At 33.9% G+C, this 15,670-nt stretch overlaps 1 protein-coding gene across 5 annotated transcripts in view; it reads right to left on the reverse strand.

Annotated features, from left to right (window-relative positions):
- EIF2AK3 (eukaryotic translation initiation factor 2 alpha kinase 3) overlaps window positions 1-15,670 on the reverse strand; it is a 63,401-nt gene that overhangs the window by 19,884 nt on the left and 27,847 nt on the right. For all 5 annotated transcript variants that reach the window (XR_009154928.1, XM_058181200.1, XM_058181199.1 and 2 more), the window contains 7 exons: window positions 11,761-11,898; window positions 10,895-11,017; window positions 8,785-9,005; window positions 8,070-8,143; window positions 6,714-6,836; window positions 5,939-6,088; window positions 1,882-2,641 (listed from right to left, as the gene is read on the reverse strand). Coding sequence is in view for 4 of the 5 variants with exons in the window: in XM_058181200.1 (XP_058037183.1) it covers window positions 1,882-2,641; window positions 5,939-6,088; window positions 6,714-6,836; window positions 8,070-8,143; window positions 8,785-9,005; window positions 10,895-11,017; window positions 11,761-11,898 (1,589 nt within the window). In the remaining variant the exon portion in view is untranslated. The remainder of the gene's footprint in view (window positions 1-1,881; window positions 2,642-5,938; window positions 6,089-6,713; window positions 6,837-8,069; window positions 8,144-8,784; window positions 9,006-10,894; window positions 11,018-11,760; window positions 11,899-15,670) is intronic.

The raw sequence follows: 15,670 nt of genomic DNA on the forward strand, positions 1-15,670 counted from the left end.
TGGGATCCAATGGACCAAATGTCTGTCACCCATTTTATAAACAAATGTATTCCCATTTACCTTGGGGAGACTTCAGTTCTTGAAATAGATAAAATAACAAAAAAATGGCTTTTTGAGAGGGATGCCAGTGAGGTGCTATCACCCAAATGTTCATCTTGATATCATCATTATAAAACATAGAAACTTCTACAGGAACCTAGTTAACATAACCAGTGTTTTACTGGAAGGGCTTTAATGTATCTTTACCTGCAAACCATGTCTTTCAAAGATCTCAAAGGGAGATATTTCTTTTTGTAAACTCTCTGTCAAACAACATCTCTGTCCTTAAGGTGTTGGCCAAGCAAAGGACATTATCCATTACGTCCTCTGCTGCCTCGTGTTCAATGAGATTAGGCCCAAATTACTAATAGTGTGCTAACTCCAGGGCTCCAATCTTGAAAAATTGAATTATCTTCTTGAAAATATATTTTCAATTGTCAGTGACAAGTTACTACATTTTCTCTACTGTCATTTAAACTTAGAAGGGAATACCGTACTTAATTTGTTAGCTGTAGCTTGGGCTTTATTTTGCTGTAAGGTTTTTTTTTTAAAGTATCTAATACAGGTAGTCCTTGACTTACAATCACAACTGAGACCAGAATTTCCCTTGTTAAATGAGTCACATCAATTTTTATGACCTTTTTGTGTGATTACAATTAGTGCAGTTAAGTGAATCATGCCGTTTTTAAGAAAATCTGGTTTTCCCTATTAACTTTGCTTGCTAGAACTTGTCTAGGAAAGGTCATAAATCATGATGACATGATCCTAGGATGCCGCAACCATTGTAAATATTGGTAGTCTTCGACTTACAACAGTTCATTTATTGACCGTTCAGTTACAACAGCACTGAAAAAAAATGACTTATGACCATTTTTCACACTTACAACCACTGCAGCATCCCCATACTCACATGATCAAAATTCTGATGCTTGGCAACTGATTCACTTTTGTGACGTTGCATTGTTCTGGAGTCATGTGATCAGCTTTTGCAACCATCTGACAAGCAAAGTCAATGGGGAATCCAAATTCACTTAACAACCATATTACTAACTTAATGAATACACTGATTCATTTAACAACTGTGGCAAGAAAGGTCGTAAAATGGAGCAAACTCACTTAACAAATGTTTTACTTAGCAACATAAATTTTGGGCTCAATTGTGGTCGTAACACGAGGACTACCTGTATATGCTGCCGCCAAGAAACCACATTTTGATCACATGACTGTGGGAATACTGTTATCAGTTATAAGACACATTTTTCAGTGCCGTTCTAACTGTGAATGGTCAGAAAATAAATGGTTGTTATGTTGAGGGCTACCTGTACTCTTTTCATTACTTTATTTTACTTATTTTAAAGTTTTTCTACTTCACTATTATTTTATGGCACATTGTATGTTACAACCTATGGCTGCAATACTAAACTTATTTTTGGGGGATCATATTTCATCTGAATAATTTCTATTTTTATTTTGTGACAGTATTTATTCTTAAGTAATTTTTCCACAGTACATTTTGATACTGCATATAAAATTTATTTAATTTTAATGCTTTATTAAAATTGCTTTGATGGATCACCCAGAGTCATTGAGAGTTTGGCAGGATGCATATTTAATAAATTATTATTATATAATTTACTTTATGTTCACAAAACTGATGAAGATTACTAATAAATAATAAACTGTATAATGATAAATTGTATAGATTTTCCCTGACATCCTTCTTAACATACAACAATGAAGAAATAATTCTGTGGAATATGAAAATGCTTTTCAAATACATACATATAATTAAATAACTTGCTCTAAGGAGATAAATAATTATATTGTGTTCCCAATACGAACCTTGAGATCCCGATGCATTAATCCTTTACTGTGCAGGAACTGGACAGCTTCAGCTATTTGCAGGAATATCACAAGGCACTCGGTCCTTTCTCTCTCTTCTATTGTACATCTTCGGTTCATCCAATCTTTAAGATTTTCTTTCCTACAAAGTTGCATCTGGATATAAAGATACACTTTTGGAGTGGTAGGTAAAAGTTTTTGAACAGAGCTGTTAGAACAGTCCAAACTTAAAGTTGTTGGTCTTGGTGGAGAAATAGATAAAGAGCTTGTTGAAGATGAGTTTCTATTATTGGACTCTCTTGTGCTTGTTGCTTTATCTTCAAAATGGCTACCACGAAGCAAACTGGGAACATTGCCCCTTTTATTGGAAGAATTGTCACTCCCAGAGTCTTCAAAGACAATAGAAGAAGATGTTCGCTCCCTCAACCTTACTACTGATTTAGCAGGAAGATAAACTTCAAAGGAATGTACAGGTTCATTATCATCAACAGGACTGCCATCCGTATCGTAGCTATGACTGAAATTATCTTGTGCACTTGCCAATTGGATCAAATCTCTGTTCTTGATGGCAGAAAATGCCACAGGAGAAAACTTATTGTCTGATGAATCTGACTGGTCACAAGGTATTCCTATGGAAACCAGAGTCTTCTTTTCTACAGATGTAGCAATGACTTCAATGTTTTCCTCAGTAGAGAATGGCTTTTTAATTTTAAACGATGGCACCTCCATTGGACTGGGAGAACTGAGTGGCCAATCAATACTTTAAATATATTTAAAAAAAGCAAAAGAAAACATTAGAAACTTAAATTAAGTTTCTTACCATATGTTGCCCACAGAGCAAAAATACAAAGCTTTTCCCATGTCTATGAATTAGGGTATGCATGCTTCGAAAATGATTTGGAATGCTTTGGACCCTGCATGAGCCCAGAACTTCTCTGCTATTCATTCAAGCAGTCATGACGTTTTGTGTTCTTCCTTTACAACTCGAAAAAAGATGCTAATGCTTTAAAAATTGCTTAACAAGATGACTCCATAAAATACCAGGACCTTTTTAGACTTAAACAGAAATCTAAACAAGGGTATGGTTGTTTAATTAGCAGTACAGGATGAGTTATATTTGCATAAGGTTTGGTAATTTTTTTCCAAATTATTTTCAAATTGGGCATACCCTACTAAATAGTTTAAATTAAAATAATTAGATTCATCATCAAGTTACTTTTTACAACATTCAGAATATAAAGGCCCTTACAAAAGAATGTTCTGAACATTTTAACAGGAACATTTCAAGATTTTCTTTTAAGATAGTTATTTATTCTCAAATCTTCCTGCAGTCCTACTTACCTGAGCAGAAGGGAGCAGATGATGTGGATTCCTTTCTCCCTCTAAGGCTTCTAAGCATCTTTTTCATTAATGGGAATTTATTAATTTATTACGGTAAAGGTAAAGGTTCCCCTCGCACATACGTGCTAGTCGTTGCCGACTCTAGGGGGCGGTGCTCATCTCCATTTCAAAGCCGAAGAGCCAGCGCTGTCCAAAGACGTCCCTGTGGTCATGTGGCTGGCATGACTCAACGCCAAAGGCGCACAGAATGCTGTTATACCTTCCCACCAAGGTGGTCTCTATTTTTTCTACTTGCATTTTTACGTGCTTTCAAAACTTGCTAGGTTGGCAGAAGCTGGGACAAGTAATGGGAGCTCACGGCAGCTGGGACAAGTAATGGGAGCTCACGGCAGCACTAGGGATTCAAACTGCTGAGCTGCCGACCTTTCAATCAACAAGCTCAACATCCTAGCCCCTGAGCCACTGCGTAATTTATTACAGTAGGAAATGCTATTTAAAACTCTTAACAATCTCATAAATTTTTTAACTTATCATTTCTCAAACTAATTTGACATCTTGAAACTGCCAAATGAAAGAAAGAATATAGTATGGAACAATCCATTTCAGATGCTTCCAAGCAATATTCTTTCAGCCTCTACCCTGTTTCCCCCAAAATAATACATCTCCTGATAATAAGCCCAATTGGGTTTTTGAGCGCATGGCAATAAGGCCAAGTGCTTATTTCAGAGTTCAAAAAAAATATAAGACACGGTCTTATTTTTGGGGAAACACGGTACCTTATGAAAGTGTAAAGGGTTGATAATGCAAGTGTTGGAGTTTTTTAGTTTAAATAAATCTGTACAATTGTAGTTATTTCTTTCCACCTTTGGAGAGAGACATTCAACTGACCCCATATGACCCTAGAAAGGCCTAGAAATCACATGCTTAAGCAATATTATTAAGCAAAAATCAAGAAGGCAGGGCATAACCTCACACTGACAGGAGAGAACTTCAAAAGTAAAAGTGTTACTTCACAAAAAGAGTAGGGAAAGCTTGGAATCAATGTCCAGTAGAGGTAGTGGGTCAGTCATTAGTAACTGAGTTTAAACATGTTTGGGATAAACGCATGTCTATCATCTTATTTAAAAAAATAACAGTAACAATAATAAATAAAACAAAGAAAAGAAAAACAAACTCCTCATAGGGCAGACTTGATGGACCACTAGATGTTTTTTTTGTCAGAGTTTTCTATATTGTTATGTATAAATACAGTCTTACTTACTGTGAATCATTTTTAAAATAGGCAATACAGGTAGCCCTCAACTTATGACCATAATGGAGTTTGCCTGTGAGGTGCTGACAGACTGCCTTGCTCAATCACCATCTCAGTCTTCCTGACTGCTAAGTGACTGCATGGGTCGCTAAATGAACAGAGTGAAAGAGCTTCCTGATGAAAGAGGGTGGACAGCTTCCCTCTGTGTGCAGAACTGGTGTGCTGGGCCAAAGAAAGGAAGCTTGGATTCTGATGATCTGAGTTTCCTTTCTCTAGCAGTGTGCCATTTCCCCTCCACATCAGGAGGATAGGGTGACTGTGTGCTTTGTTGGAGAAAGGAAATGGCTTGCCACCTTCCCTGCTGATCTTCTGAGGAAGCCGGGAGAGTAGACTGCAAATCATGATCACATGATCGCGAAGGGACCTGTTTTATATGTATATATGAACAGTTGGCAAGAGCCCAGTTTGCAATCATGTGACTGTGGAGGCAGAATAAGCACTGGTTGTTCCTTCAGCACCATCATAATTTTGAACAGTTGCTGAACAAACTGTTGTTAAGTCAAGAAGCAAATCCTGATTTGAACTACACTGAAAAAATAGCATTAAAGAGAAAAGCAATGCTTAATGATGAGGAATTGATGAGAAGATGAAATTGATGAAAAAATGAGAAATTTGTCCCACTTAAATTCTTATAAATTACCACGCTTGCATCTCTGCACAAAAGACACATTCCTGACAAAATCTGCATTCTGTGAATTTTGGGTTAGTTTGCTGCTCTAAAACCTGTGCCAGAAATTTTATGCAACAGAATAGCATTTCTGAAAATGCATGTAATTTTTTAACACTTTTGAAAACATAGAAAGACTAAGCAAAAATGAGTGTATATTTAATCTCACTGCCAAACTATATTAGACCTATAAAGGCACAAATAGACAGACCATCTGAGTTCACTAATACATTGCGACATTGATCAGAAACCCAATTTTTAACACACAATCTCAGTTGATCAAGAGATTATAAAGTAGCTACTGGAATCTTCATACTAAGAAATAAAAACAGATTAATAATCTAAGACTCACGCTCATAACAATATTATCTACAATGCAGTTCTGTAGGAATCATGTTATACAGCACAACTATCAAGGAATTTACACTGTTTCTCTTTTAGTTTCTGACTTATTTGGTACATGTAAATCCTGACTTTTATCCCTTACTGAATTCATGAAGCAATAATGGAATAATAAAGTGAATTCCATCTAATCTCCAATCCAGGCATTACACCAGAACCACATTTCTCAGTTCTATTGAACTGGCTACATTATATTCTTCTGACTATCACTCTGTCTTGATTCCTCTACAGATACTACTCTGCAAAATTTTGATTTAACAAGATTTGTGAACACAACCATTATTTCCAGAGCACTTTAATGAATGTATATTTTTTCTAAAAACTACAGTAATTACCTCTCATCTTTCAACCACAGCTCATCCATTCTTTCTTGCCAGTTCTCAGGTGGTGTTTCTAACCAAGCATTGAAATATCGAACAATAGAAGGGTGTTCAAGTTTTGCTAATGCTTTAACTTCACGCATAACCTTTTCACGTGCCAGCTCCCTAAAATTTGAGGTAACACAACAACAACAACAAAGACCAGAGTTTTATACAGGGTAAATTGGTCAAATATTACTTTCTATAGTCAGGTGACAAAATAGATTTTAATTTCCTTGCATGCAAATTATACGTCCTACTCAGTAATTAATAGAAATAGTCTATTTTCTTATTCAACCCATTTTATTAGAAGAACTTCTTTTATGCATATGATTATAATTTCAGGACTAAACCCTTTTGTGTGAGAAGTTTGGAGAACTCAAGCTTCTTTTTCCAATAGTCCTCTCATTAGATGGATTAAGAAATAATTACTCCAATATAAAATGTTTCAAACCACAACAAAAATATTCTTGGCTATAGTTCACTTTGTAATTTTTTTTTTAAAAAATACACTTTAGGAACTCACATTTATAGAAGGCTCCAAGTGAATGTTCAGAAATTTACTGAAATTATTTATACTATAATTACTAAAACTAATAACACTGATTTCTTATAATATCTAATGTTTTTAAATTTTGAAAACTTTCCCAAGCCATTAAATAAAATGGTTCTAAAACAATGCCAACCAGTAGGTGAACCTTGGTGCCATCTAGAGTAGAATATGAAGACAACCAGAAAAGGATGTAATTACCTATTTGGAAGATGAATTCTTTTAATAGCATAGTTACAATCATCAACTTTGTTTCTGGCTTCAAATACTACTCCAAAACCTCCATGACCGAGACATTGAACTGGTTCAAAATCTGTCAGGTACCTGCAAGAAAACACAGAAGTAAATTGATTTTTCCTGTACTAACACACTACTATTTTAACATAGGCTTTTATTTGATGATCCACATATTTGAGTTGTTAGTTGTCTGGTCATTGTATGTCAACAGACATTCAGCATAATGACTTGCCAATAATTGGGTAACTGCTTAACTTCTACATTTGCTACTGAAGAAAGAAAGCCACTCCTTGATCAACATGGCAGATTAAAGAAGCCTGAATTGTATTGTTTCTAACACTTTCAGTTCAACAGTATATATATTTAAACTGGTCTACTAAGAGACCAATGATCTCTTAATGTATGCCTGACATAAAGTTTGTATTGTGGATTGACAGATGAGTCAGTATAGAGGCTTTGGCTACCAATAATAAGCATGAAAGCACAAGCCTTTTATAAAGCTGCTAATGTATTTTTTATTGTTGTTTTTTAGTAATCTTTATGAGTATTTTTAAAACTGTTCCATATTTTATTTGAAATTTCATCAATAAATGTAAGGAAATATAAAATCATTTGCACGTAAAACCCTGAAATATAATATTTCCAATATTAATTTAATACTTTCTTCCATTTGAAGTTACTTTTGAAGGGTAAGAAAATGCATCAAAGAAAACCATAGAATAACCAATATTAATAATACAGTATTGAAATAGCAGTTATTATTATTATTATTATTTATTATATTTGTATACCGCCCATCTCCCGAAGGACTCAGGGCGGTTCACAGACAAAAAACACAGAAAACATATAATAGATAAAAAACAGCTAAAGAATAGATAGTTAAATTCAATTGATGCTCTAACTTTTAAATACAAATTTAAAACCTCATTTAAACCCCTTTTTTAAAAAATCCCAATTTAAAACTACATTCAGGCTAGTCCTGCTCTTAGTTGTTTCTAAAGATTTTATAATCCCACACCAAATAATTTATCTGACATTAACAAGCATACCCAAACTTTTCACCTCTTCTCCTTGCAACAAAAGCTTATTTTATTACTCTTCTTAAAAAGCAGCAATTAAGAGACAACTTATTGAAAGGAGGTGAAGATACTATACATTCAAGAAAAATGAATTTGGAAATAATGCTAGTACAATTACTCTTCCAACATAAAACGTACCCACTACTTTTAACAGCAACTAAAGCAAATTAACTATCAATGTTTATTTTTCAAAGGCTATTGCAATGAATGCATTTTGTCAAAGAGTAATGACTACTTTTACCTTGACACATATCCAGAATTCTTAAGTTCATTTTTATTATTTGTCTGACACTGAGTTTCAGATTCCTTCCGCTGCTGATAAACAAAACAAATAAAAGTCAATGAAACTGAAATGTTAATTGGAAAAATTATCTAATTTCAGCTGTGTATTCTGGATTTCTAAAGGATGCAGGTAAATAAGATATCACAAAAAACATTACAGATTCTACCACCCACTCAATCTGAGTAGAGAGAATGGCTGCTGAAGATTTCCTCCCAAAGAAAGGAAGAAGTCTCAAAATGGGCATTTGCTGTGACAGTTCTCTTTATTAGAAAATTTGTCACGATATATTTCTATAGAATGTAAAAACTGGCTGTTTCAGAAGTATTCTCAGCTACTCTGATATGAATTTAAAAAGTGACAGTTGCAGAACTATTTAAGATAATTTTTTCAATGTCTGGCATTGGATGTGCAGTGATATCACATAGTATCCTTTTGGCCATATGGTGTGATTGTGTGAAAACATGGTATAAAAATATAGAACATGATTTAAAGATATTAATAATTTAGAAATCTTATTTATAATTCTAAATGTTACTTTTATTGCACTAAAAGATGAAGCAGACAATCATAGCTGATCTGAAATACCATTTAATTATTTTAATACTGATGATTAGATGCAAAGTTCTCCAAAAAGGAAATATGTGTACTTTCACTTCTAGAATCCTATACTTACCTTGTTATGAGCATCAGGATGGAAAAGTCTGCGCACAATGAAAGTTGTGGCCATAATACAGAATAAGATAGTACTAACAATTTCTTTCCACCAGTGCAGAAGTAAAACTGGATCTTTTTTTCGGATGATCTTTGAATTCATATTATCAGAAAATCTTACAGTTATCTGTGTACTTCGTTTATTCCTCTCTCGTGTGTAGTATGGTAAAAAATAGCCATTATCTATAATTAAAATAGTGAATATTATTAAATGTTTTCTAAAACCCACTTAAATCATGTTCTTTATTTGTCACACTGAGATATCCCAACATAGCCACACTCTGGGGTACCCCAACATAGTACTCAGGCTTGAATGTGGGATGTCCAAAACTGAACACAGAGCATAGACATTATTGGAGATATAGGAAAGATGAGATATTTTTTCGTCCAGGGTTGCTATAGCTAGTCCTGCATAATGACACTTACCATCCATTATGAACAAAATGGTTGAGCAGAAATGAAGAACAGTTGGGATGCCAATCAATTCCTTTCTAACTGTGGAATGCTGCTACAAAAATAAAACAACATCAACTATCAGGGCGAGGGGGGCGGGGCTTCTGACTCAGTGTTCTACTAACGACATGAGAATAGCAACAGTTCGGCAGTTCTAAATCTGAGACTACAAGCTTCATGATGGAATGAGCACCTGTAAATTTGTCCAAGTTCATGCCAATGTAAGTTCTAATGCATTGTACAAATGCAGAAAGGTACCATTTTGGTGGGAAAATACTGGGAACATGAAAGGGGCTCCTTTGGGTGTCCCATAGGCAACAGTAATCCTTTCAACTCAGATGCCTTGGTGGGTGCTTCTGACAGTGATATCAAATATCAGCATGAAGTCAGTTCATTCTCCCAGACCTCTAGAAGTATGCTAGAAATAAGTTCAAGAGAAACTTCAAGACATCTGTAGACCCTCATTTTCTCTAAATTGAAGAAAGGGCTTTCTGCCTCCTATCCACACTAACATTCCTCTATTTCAGCATATTTGTATCTTGTCTTCTCTATAAGGATCTTTGAAAAGATAACATAACCCACCTGGGAGAATGGATAATTTTACCTCAGCTTTGCATGGACTACATGGAAATACTTTTGTGGCAGTTAAAACGGGACAATATTTTACATGAAATATAACCTGACAATTTTTTCTCTCTCCTTTTTATTTAGCTATTTAGTTTTAGTGGGTTTAAATTGTACTGCTAATATCTGATTGTACATAAAGAAAAATACTTTTCTTACATTCACAAATCATCTTGTTAAAAAATAAACCAATTTCTTCAAAATTACCCTGCTTTAGGAATACTGTGTAAGGTTTTAAGACTACTTATTTTACCTATCTATCTTCCCTCTATGTCATGTAAAAAACAGAGTTTGAGAATCCAGCTGGGAAAGTGATAGCCAAATATAAATCCGCACTATTTATCAAGTATAATACTACAAAATCCATGTTGTGTGCCCCTCAGAGGGGTTCTCTTTGATAAAAAATTGCTGTTATAAACAACGAGTAGAAGGTGCAAATGTAGTAAACATCATTGCTATAAATCTGGATCTTTTGAAGATTACCTCAGAAAGGTTGTTTCTTGGAGAATTAAACTTTTTTTAAAAAAAAATCTTTACTATTTTTTTCTGTGCCTAATGATTTCTTCTTCTTGTTTCACATCCATCTAGGTTTTTTAATTCTTTTCTCTATTTCTCATTAAAACTATCCATTTTGCTTTACCTTTTTTTAGTGTAATTTTGAGAAGCATGTATGACCAAATATACATATATTGTATATCACTGTATTTTGTTTTGGTCTACTTTTCCTTTTTTTTTCTTTGCTAAAATCATGTCTTTCTTTTGGACATTATGCTAAAAGCAGTGTTCTTTTGGAACAAGTCTCCCTAGTCTAAGTTATTTAGTGAATAAAACATTATCATTAATTTATCTGGAAACATAATTTACCAAAAAGGACAACAATTCTACAGAAGTATCAATATTGTGATTTTTGTTTAAATTAGTGAAAGCCATAAGTCTTAATATAAATGCAATAATCTTTTGAAGCAAAAGTTGAAAATAAAGCACAATTCACATACCATATGGATACTGCAGAACTGACAGAGCACCATTACTATATTCTTCATGAGAAAACTTGTCATTGCTGAGACATTTATCAAATTCATCAGATCCTACCAGCACAGGTGTTCTTGATGGAGAGTCTAAAAAGAAAGCACATTTTTTATAATTACTCTTAGCACATTTTTAAGTTTTATCAATATTAATTCAATAATGATTAAGACTAAAATTACCTAATTTTTTATGTTCTTACCTTTTTTGCCCTTTTATAGGAATGGAAATTATCTTTTAGAAAACATTTTTATCTGTTATAAAGGACCACAAAGAGTTGGTAAAGGAAACCACACAAGTTCAGTTCATATTTTAATTATCCAAAGAATGTACACAGCTATGCCACAGTATCTGTTTTTAATGTGTTAATAAACCCATAATTCTATTTTAATATTAATATTAAATGAATTATTGGATTATTAATGGACTGTGATATGGAATTCTTATATTAGTGATGGCAATCTCATGTATAGGCTTCTAAATGCAAATTCCAACACATTTATCAGTGCAATATGTTCAGAAAAAAAATCGAACCATATACTTATTACTGAAAGAATATAAAAATTCCTTATTATAGTTTTTATCAACAGAAAACAGCATTGCTTTTTTCCCTGATAATACTATCGCACAGGGATGTCCAAATGTTATTTTTATAAACTATGAAATTAGTTATTTTCATAAACTATGAAATACTTAAATGTTTCAGTATATAATGTGTTATCTTAGAAAATATACAGAAAAGTTTCCAATAGCTAAAAGTCATTCATAATTTTTATCAAAAATTATACTCCATCCTTCATTTTTAAAAAAGTAATAAATCTAATAAATTACTTACGAATTAAAGGCTTCCACTTGATTGTAGGCAATTGCATAACGGCATTGTCATTTCTGGATTTCAAAGCTTTCGGGTTAGTAGGGAATTTTTCAGAAATTCTAACGGATGACTGAAGATACAGCTGACCTCTATACATTCCTGCATATAAAATCAGCAATAATAGTTTTACAGGACTGGTAAGCTTCATTCTTTAAATTTCAAAACAGACTTTGAATATTCCCCAGACAGAATTAAAAAAAAAAAATCCAGTAGTGAACTAATACCCTGTTTTCCCCAAAATAAGACATCTCCTGATAATAAGCCCAATCGGGCTTTTGAGCGCATAACAATAAGGCCAAGCACTAATTTCAGGGTTAAAAAAAATATAAGATAAGGGTCTTATTTTCGGGGAAATACGGTAATTGTATATTTTCAATAGCTGAGACCACCTCATTAAAAATTAATATACATACAGATGCTACCAAATGTATGTAGATGCTGCCCTTCCAGTTTCCTCCAAAGAATCCCAATTTGTTGCAAAATTGATAGATCATATTCATCACGACTAATTCCATAGGCCATGCAGCAGATATTTGGCTTTCAATGTATGACTTAATATAAAATGAAAATGGACATAATTATTGGTATTTCTAATCTAGTATTTCATTGCATATCCTTTTCAGGCAATAACTGCAATCAGGCACTTTCTGTAGTATGAATAAGCCTTCTATACTTCTCTACAGGCAAAACTCTACTTGAGCAAACTGTTCCAATGTCTTACGTTTCATGAGTTCCTTTTCCTAACTGAAAGCTTCAGCTTTTTCCATGTTCTATTTGATTCAGATCTGGACTCTTAGCAGGCTGAGTCAGAACAGTCCAAAGTTTGCTTTTCAATCACTCTTGGGTACTCTTAGATATATTGTATGTTTTAGATGATTATCCATGACTTGAGACAGATAGTTTTCTAACTTTGGCCATTATATTTCATTCCAGGAGGTCTTCATTATCTTATGACTTCCTTGGGTCCTGCACAGATTTAAGATACCCGGTGCCAAAGGCATTTAAGTAACCCCATAACATTATGAAACCTTCTTTAGTTTTCACAATAGATGCACTCTTTACTTTAAAAGCATGACTTTTTTTCCCTGTGAACATAGAACTGCTGTGACTTACCCAAAAGCTCTGATTTTGTTTCATTTGTCCAAAGGGTATTTTCCCAGTTATATTGTGGCTTGTCAACATGCATTTTAGCCAACTCTATTGTGGCTTCTTTTGTACCTATCTGAAAGAGTGTGGTCTCCCTGAGTCTTCTATCATAGAGGCAGCTTTCAGTCAGGCAACAATACATGGTCCAATGATATTGTTGTACCTTGATCTTGGAGATCACCTAGGATCTGTTTTGAAATTTTCCATGGTTCTTTCTCCACCATTCAAATTTCTGGGAAATCTGGGAGCAATATTCTTCTTGCAGCTATGTTCAGGGAGGTTGGTCCTAGACCCTTTCTTAATTATAAACTTGTTGAAAACATTAGCAGTGGTGGTAACAGAAACATGAAGCTCTTTATAGAGATTTTTATTTAACCATTACCATGCTTAGCTATTACCTTCTTTGTTTCTTCCGCAGAGAAAACTCCTTTGCTTTACTTTTTACATATTTACTGTACTGCATAAAAATGCTTGAGTATTTTTTTCCATTCAAATAGGAGAAATGACTGATTATGACACCTGTAGTATTAATTAAAGTAAATAGTCTGCTTGAGATCACTAAAATCCAATGTCTTTTAACTTCTAAGGGGTATCAATAATTATAATTATGCCATTTTCATTTGTTTTATTATTTATAAAAATATTTTAAGCCATACATCAAAAGCAAAGTGCCTGTTCTATGCACTATGGAATAAAGCATGGTAAATATCATTTACTTGTGTCAGTTTCAACCTATAATACTTCATGGAAAATTAGGAGTCTGGGAAATACGTGGCAGGACACCAATACTTTTGACCACATCTATGTATCTAAGATCTGTCTATATAGAAAATTCTAAAAATGTACAATATAAAATTCCACCTGCAAATAAGTTAAGATCTTCCATTTAAGCTTTCTACAAAAAGATAATCTCTACTCAGCATTTAATTATGCAAATAAGTATATAAAACATATTTAACTGGATGATCATATCATCCAGTTTCACACCAGCAACAATGAATCCAACTCAATCTGCTATCCAGGAAGTTGCATATAGAAGCTTCAGAAACTTTATATAGTTAGAGAAGCTACACAGACTATATAACTAGAGATGTCGTTTTAGCTTTAGACATTACATATTTTAGGACTGAAATTTGAATGACCAGCATGTCATATACCTGGCAAATTATTTGGGAATAAGGAATATGAAATGGCCAAGTATAAACTTTGCACATAGATGTTATCCATAATTCCGAGTGACTGCGGAAATAACTTCTGAGAGTGGCTTAATGGTGATTAAACTTAGACTGTGTTTACATAATCCAAGCACAGCTTGTTGGATTCCTTCCCAAGATGGCTGCCAAATGGTAAAGTTCTTTTCCCCCTTGCCAGCGATCTGCTGATTTTGCTACCAAAGCTGGTTCTCTAGCAGTGCTGCTCCCTGGATTTGAATGGGAGACTTAGGAATGACCCAAGATGGCTTTTGGAGGACAATGGACCCAGACATCGCTCATGCAAATATGTTAACCTCACTACTAACATGGGCTATCTCTTGCCCATATCCTCTCATCTTTCTGGGAGACCTAAATCTACCTTCTATAAACTGGATAACAAATGAATGTACAACTGAACCAATCCATACTACACTATTCAATGCAGTTACAAACCTAGGCCTTGAACAACTAGTAACTAACAATACTAGACTCATGAACTGCCTCGACCTCATCTTTTGTAATAACGCTAACTCAATTTATGGACTACAAGTAAAAGAACCCTTTTCCAACAGTGACCACTGCATGATAGATTTTTATCTAAATATACGCCCTCGCATAAATCGTCTCAACAATAGTACTCCAAACTACAATTTTAAAAAAGCTAACTATGACCTTATAAACAATGATCTCTCATTTCTTGACTGGCAAAATCTATTCTCAACCTGTATCACTACAGAAGACCACTATAAAGTATTCCTATTTGAAATCAATAAAATCATCAAACTATATGTACCACAAATCATCACCAAAATCAAAAGGAAAAGCAAATTTCCCATATCAATAAAAAAGCTGCAATCCAAAAAAAAATCCCTCTGGAAAAAAAACAAAAAGGGTTATGTAGCAAACTTCAAAAACCGCTACAAAAATATTTGCAACCAAATAAAAACAAAATGTAACACTTACCACACTAAACAAGAAGAGGACCTTCTACGCACCAATTCCAGTCGTGCTTTTTATAATTTTGTGAACAATAAACTTAAAGAAACAAGATCCATTCCACCACTAAAAGAACCTAATGGCAAAGAATGTACTGACGAAACAGTTAAAGCAAACCTCTTTAACACATTCTTCGGCTCAGTCTTTGTAAACAGTGATGGCTCATATCCAACATTCCTCAATCGTACCAAAAATGTTAACAACGACTTAACACATATAGATTCCACAGAAGATAACAACGACCTAACACATATAGACTTCACAGAAGATAATGTTGAAAAAACCATCATTATCTATTGGACCAGATGGACTATGTGCATACTTTCTAAAAAAACTTTCAATTAATATAGTTGAACCCCTAAGCATAATCTTTAATAAAGCCTTCAAAACTTGTTCCCTTCCAAAACTCTGGTCTCTAGCCACAGTCATCCCTATCTTCAAAAAAGGAGATCCAAGCCTTGTTGAAAATTACAGACCTATCTCTCTATGTCGTGTCTCATGCAAAGTAATGGAATCCATCATAAACCAATCCATTA

Source organism: Ahaetulla prasina, chromosome 4, assembly GCF_028640845.1.
Source record: "Ahaetulla prasina isolate Xishuangbanna chromosome 4, ASM2864084v1, whole genome shotgun sequence".
NCBI classification, from domain to species: Eukaryota; Metazoa; Chordata; class Lepidosauria; order Squamata; family Colubridae; genus Ahaetulla; species Ahaetulla prasina.